The sequence below is a fragment of the Crocuta crocuta genome, unplaced genomic scaffold (genome assembly GCF_008692635.1).
Source record: "Crocuta crocuta isolate KB4526 unplaced genomic scaffold, BGI_CrCroc_1.0 scaffold119, whole genome shotgun sequence".
NCBI classification, from domain to species: Eukaryota; Metazoa; Chordata; class Mammalia; order Carnivora; family Hyaenidae; genus Crocuta; species Crocuta crocuta.
Window position 1 is genome coordinate 10,208,601 of NW_027551562.1, and position 4,388 is coordinate 10,212,988.

The window sequence follows — 4,388 nt, forward strand, 5'->3', positions numbered from 1 at the left end:
CCCCCCCCCCCCCCCCCCCCCGGCCCAGCACCCCCTGGGGCAGAGCAGCCCCTCTGGAGGCGCAGGACCTGTGCTGGGCACTGACAAGCCCCTGTCCATGACCGTGGCGCTTGGGACGGTCACTTTTACACGTCAGCCTAGATACGGAACCGCCCCGGGCGTCCACCTGGACGCTCGGAGGCCTTCTGCAGGTATGACCGAAGCTCATGGTCTGTGGACTTTAAGGAAGATCGCCAAGGCGATCTGGGTGGGCCTGGCACAATCAGTTGATGGGTCTTAAGAGCAGAACTAAGCCATCGCCTAAGAAGCAGAAATCCCACAGCAGCTCGGCCTGAGCCCGGAGTCCCAGCCCGCCCTGTGGACTTCACACAGTAGCCAGGCCCACAACTGACCAAGCAAACTGCTCACAACCAGCCGCCCACCATCCGTCCCCACGGGGCCTGCTCCTCCTTGAACGCCTGCTCGGACAGGGGGTTGAGCCCCCGCCAGGCTCTCTCTCCCTCGGTCTTGGGGGCCTGGTGACCCCACAGAGGCAGGTGAGGCCAACCCCCCACAAGGCATCAGATGGCCCCCATGTCTCAGTTCTTGAAGCCCCTCGTGCATTAGGGAAGTGCTGGTGTGTGCCCGTTCTGCAGGTGAGGGGCCACGCTTGGGGAGACCAAGCCTATGACCCAGGGCTGGTCAGGGTCACCTCCCAGCAGGAGTCTTGCCTCGCCCAGGACCCCAGGGCTCGATGCCCAAAAAGACCCCTCCCTTCTGGCCCTAGGCCTCTGTGTGGGCTGAGCCCTGGCAGAGGAAGAGTTCTTAGGATGTCCCCACCCACCCCAAGCGGGCAGTGGGCGGAGGGTCTGGGGGCACAGCCCTCAGTGCAACTAGAACAAGGGCTCCGCTCCGTGCCCCCCCACCGCCCGCTGCCTCAGGCATTCCCTCCATGGAGGGAGCCCTTAATCAGCTTAACGACAACCCACAGCACTCGGACCAACTTGGAGGGAGCCCTTAAGACCCTTCTGCCCTGAGGATCCAGGACCCTGACCAATCGACTGGCCTGTGATGGGCCTGCGCTCCCTAGGTCCCCAGAGACCCTTCGGTCTGCCCTTGTGGGAGCTCCAGGGACCCACCGCCCCACGCGACCTCCCTCCGCAGCTCCGCGCCCACCGACCCAGGGCCACAGAGAAATGACAGCGCTCACCGAGAAGTTTCAGTGTTTTATTAACAAAAGCTTACAAAAGTCTGTCTTCAGGTAAGGTGGCGGAGGGGGGAGGGGGGGACACGCACACAGCTTGGCCTGACATCAAGGCCTGATCCACTGGGGACAGGGAGGGCTGGCCACACCCTCCTGAGGACCCCGGGGCTCCCTGCAGCCCATGCCAGCTCGTGAGTATGGGTTATGGCTTATGTGCAAAAATAAGATCTGGGGGCTGGCAGGGGTGCGGGGTGGCGGCGCGGACAGCATCACCTGCAGACATCAGTCTTCTGAACCCGGGAACCCCCACTGGACAGGCGGAAAGGAGAACCCCAGCCAGGGCCTGATGGGGCTGCAGGCGCCGCAGACGCGAGTGGCCGGTGGGCACCGGGGTGCTGCTGTCTGGGGAGGTGGGGGTCTGGGCCCGGGCAGCGGCGGGGCCTGGCAGAGAGCCCGCTTACGCCCCAGGGGCTGGGACCTCGCAGGGCTGTGGCCTCGGCGTCAGAGCTTCTGGAAAGCTCTGGTGGGAGAGGACGGCCACCGCAGGAAGGGCGATGGCGGGGGGGGGGTCCTGGGCTGGAGCAGGGCCGGCTCCAGCCGCTGCGGACCCGGGGGCGGGCAGGCTGGTGGCCAGCGGGGCAGGCCGAGCGGCAGGCCCGGGCCCTCACGCTGGCCCGTCTCCAGCACCAGCTCTCCGCCGCGCTGTCCTCTCCGCAGCCCCGCTCGCTGACCTCAGCGTCCCCTCCTCCGGCGCAGGAGGCTCGGGGACGAGAGGGCGGGGCGTGCCTGGCGGGCGGCAGAGGCGCTGTGGGAGCCTCAGGACCTGAAAGAGAGACTCGGGGGTCAGGGGCAGGCCGGAGGCTGGGACGGGCTCCACGGGAAGGGTGTGGGAGGACGTTACGGGGCGGCCCCTCGGGGCGCTGCTGGGGGGCGGGGGCGCTGGGCCCGGGATCCCGGGAGGGACAGCGAGGGACAGCGTCCCAGAGGGAGGGCTGGGGCCCCATTACCTGTCGTCACTCTCCCGGCTCCTCAGCTGAGTGCGAGGGTTCGGGCCCCGTGGGACCCTCCGCCTGCCGTGGGTGAGTCATCGAGCCCAGCCGATCCTTTTCCAGGCTGGTGTGAATCACTGGTGCTGAGGAGAAAGCGCGGGGTCGAGTGAGAGCCAGCTCGGCAGCCTCCCAGCCCCGCTCCCTGACCCCGGGGGTTTCTGCAGCCCCCATCACACCACCCCTGCAGCTAACTGGCTGGGGACGCCTCTGAGCCTCAGTGGGCTCACCCAGAAAATGGACCTGGCCCTGGGCCCTCCCTGCTCTACGGCGCCCCCCGGCGGCGCTGCCCTGCGGCAGGGGCTCACCTGAGGGGCCAGGAGACACCAGGACGCCAGGTCTGCTGCTGCCGCCGCTGTCGCTGCGTCTTTGGCCTCCGCTTTCCTCCAGGAGGAGGGAGCCTCGCTGCCCGAGGCTGGCCGGCTGCCCGGGGCGGCGACAACGGCGCCAGCCGGCCGCGCAGCAACTGCCAGGAGGAGGCGGCGCGCCGAAGCCAGGGTCCCCGCAGCAGCGGCCTGTCTGCGCTTCTGTTCCGGGGTGTCCCTTGAGCTTGGAGCTCACTGGCCTGTGCTGTCCGGACACTTGGTCTCCAAGTGCCGGGGGCCCCAGGCGCAGAGCGGGAGATCAGAGCCTGGAGGTCAGGTCATGGCCTGAGAGTGTGCGGGGTGCAGTCAGGGGCCGGGAAGGACAGACAGGAGGAGAGCGACGGGGCAGGGGCCCAGCAGGACAGCGGGCCCCTTCGCTGTTTGGGGGGTGCTGCCCACATCTGGATGATGCGTGGCTGTGTGAGTCCGGCGGGGGGGGGCAGAGGTGGGGCGCCCAGCCGGAGGAGGCCGAGGGCTCTCCCCCGAGGGAGTCAGCCCGGCTCGGCAGTCCTGGCTGGCAAAGGCCACGGGCAGGTGTGGTGGGCGGGCTGGGACCCGGGCCGGCCTCTATTCGGGCTGGGTCCGGTCGCTGGCCACAGACTCGCTGGTGAGGGCCGGCGTGAGGGTCTCGGCCTCCTCGTCGGCAGGCAGCGGGGGGCCGGCTGGCTCCGACGCCTGCTCCAGCCCGTCCTGAACTTCCTTGCCCCTCTGGATGAGCTGCTCCAGGGTCTTGGGCAGCGGGTGGCGCAGAAAGCGCTTCAGCTTGGGCTGCAGGGTGCCCACCACGTACTGGATGATCTCCTCCTCCTCGGCGTCCACGTACAGCGTCTGGTAGAGGTCCCGCTTGCGCCACAGGAACTGGTCCAGCGGCTCCCCCTGCTTCTGCGGCAGGTCCAGCTCGCGCTGGATGGCCTCCCGCGACAGCGTGCCCTCGCTGTACTGCAGGAATTCCTTCTTGAACTCCACCCAGTTCTTCACGGAGCCCTGCTTGAACTCCCACCACTTCTTGGCCGGCCCGTTCATGTGGTTCTGGATTTGGGACAGCCAGTACTCCTCGGAGCCGCCCACCTGTCGCAGGTACTCCTCCAGGTGGCTGAGGAACTCCCTCGGGTCCTCGAAGATCTGCGTGTCCACACCGGGGCTGGGCTGCCCGTCCTCGCCGGGCGCCCAGGGTGGGTACTGCTGGGCCTCCACGGCCTCCTGCCCGGGCAGCTCGCCGGAGGCCGGGGGCGGGGTGATGGCGTAGGGGCTGACCGTGTAGTCGTAGCCATCGGCGTCGTGGCGGTAGCTCTCGGGACCCCCGACGCCCACGGACACGGTGTGGCGGGCCGGCTGCCTGCCCACCGGGTACTTGCCGCCCATGGACTCCAGGCGGTCGGCCCATCTCTCCAGCCGGTAGAAGACCTCCCGCCACACGTGCATCTCCCGCTTGACCCAGCGCTCCAGGTTGGCGATGGTCTCCTGGCAGCGGCACAGGCAGGCCTTGATGGACTTCTTCCAGCGCTGCGAGTCGCCGGTGGGCACGTAGCCGTCCAGGTTGCTCTCCAGCTTGCCCACCGAGCGGTGCAGCCCCTTCAGCTCCCGCTCCACCTGCTTGGACACCTCGGTCAGCAGGTGCCGGTGCGTCCTCCGCACGTGCTCCAGCATCTCGGCCCGGCACTTACCGATCTGCAGGATCACGTTGGGCTTGGCGGCCGGCCCGCCCCGCGGCCCGGGATAGGCGTGGAGGCCGCCGCTCGTCATGTGGTCCAGCTCCATCGGTGAGCAGGCAGGTGGCCGCGGCGCTTGGACGGG

The 4,388-nt window shown here is 68.7% G+C and overlaps 1 protein-coding gene across 1 annotated transcript; it reads right to left on the reverse strand.

The window, feature by feature from the left end:
- Positions 1-1,228: 1,228 nt before the first annotated feature.
- On the reverse strand, positions 1,229-4,352 carry ARC (activity regulated cytoskeleton associated protein). The gene is made up of 3 exons (XM_077749958.1): positions 2,538-4,352; positions 2,191-2,315; positions 1,229-2,006 (listed from the first exon to the last, which is right to left on the reverse strand). Exon 1 carries the CDS (start codon positions 4,350-4,352, stop codon positions 3,162-3,164), a length of 1,191 nt encoding a protein of 396 aa, XP_077606084.1. The 3' UTR covers positions 1,229-2,006; positions 2,191-2,315; positions 2,538-3,161.
- Between the last annotated feature and the right edge of the window lie 36 nt (positions 4,353-4,388).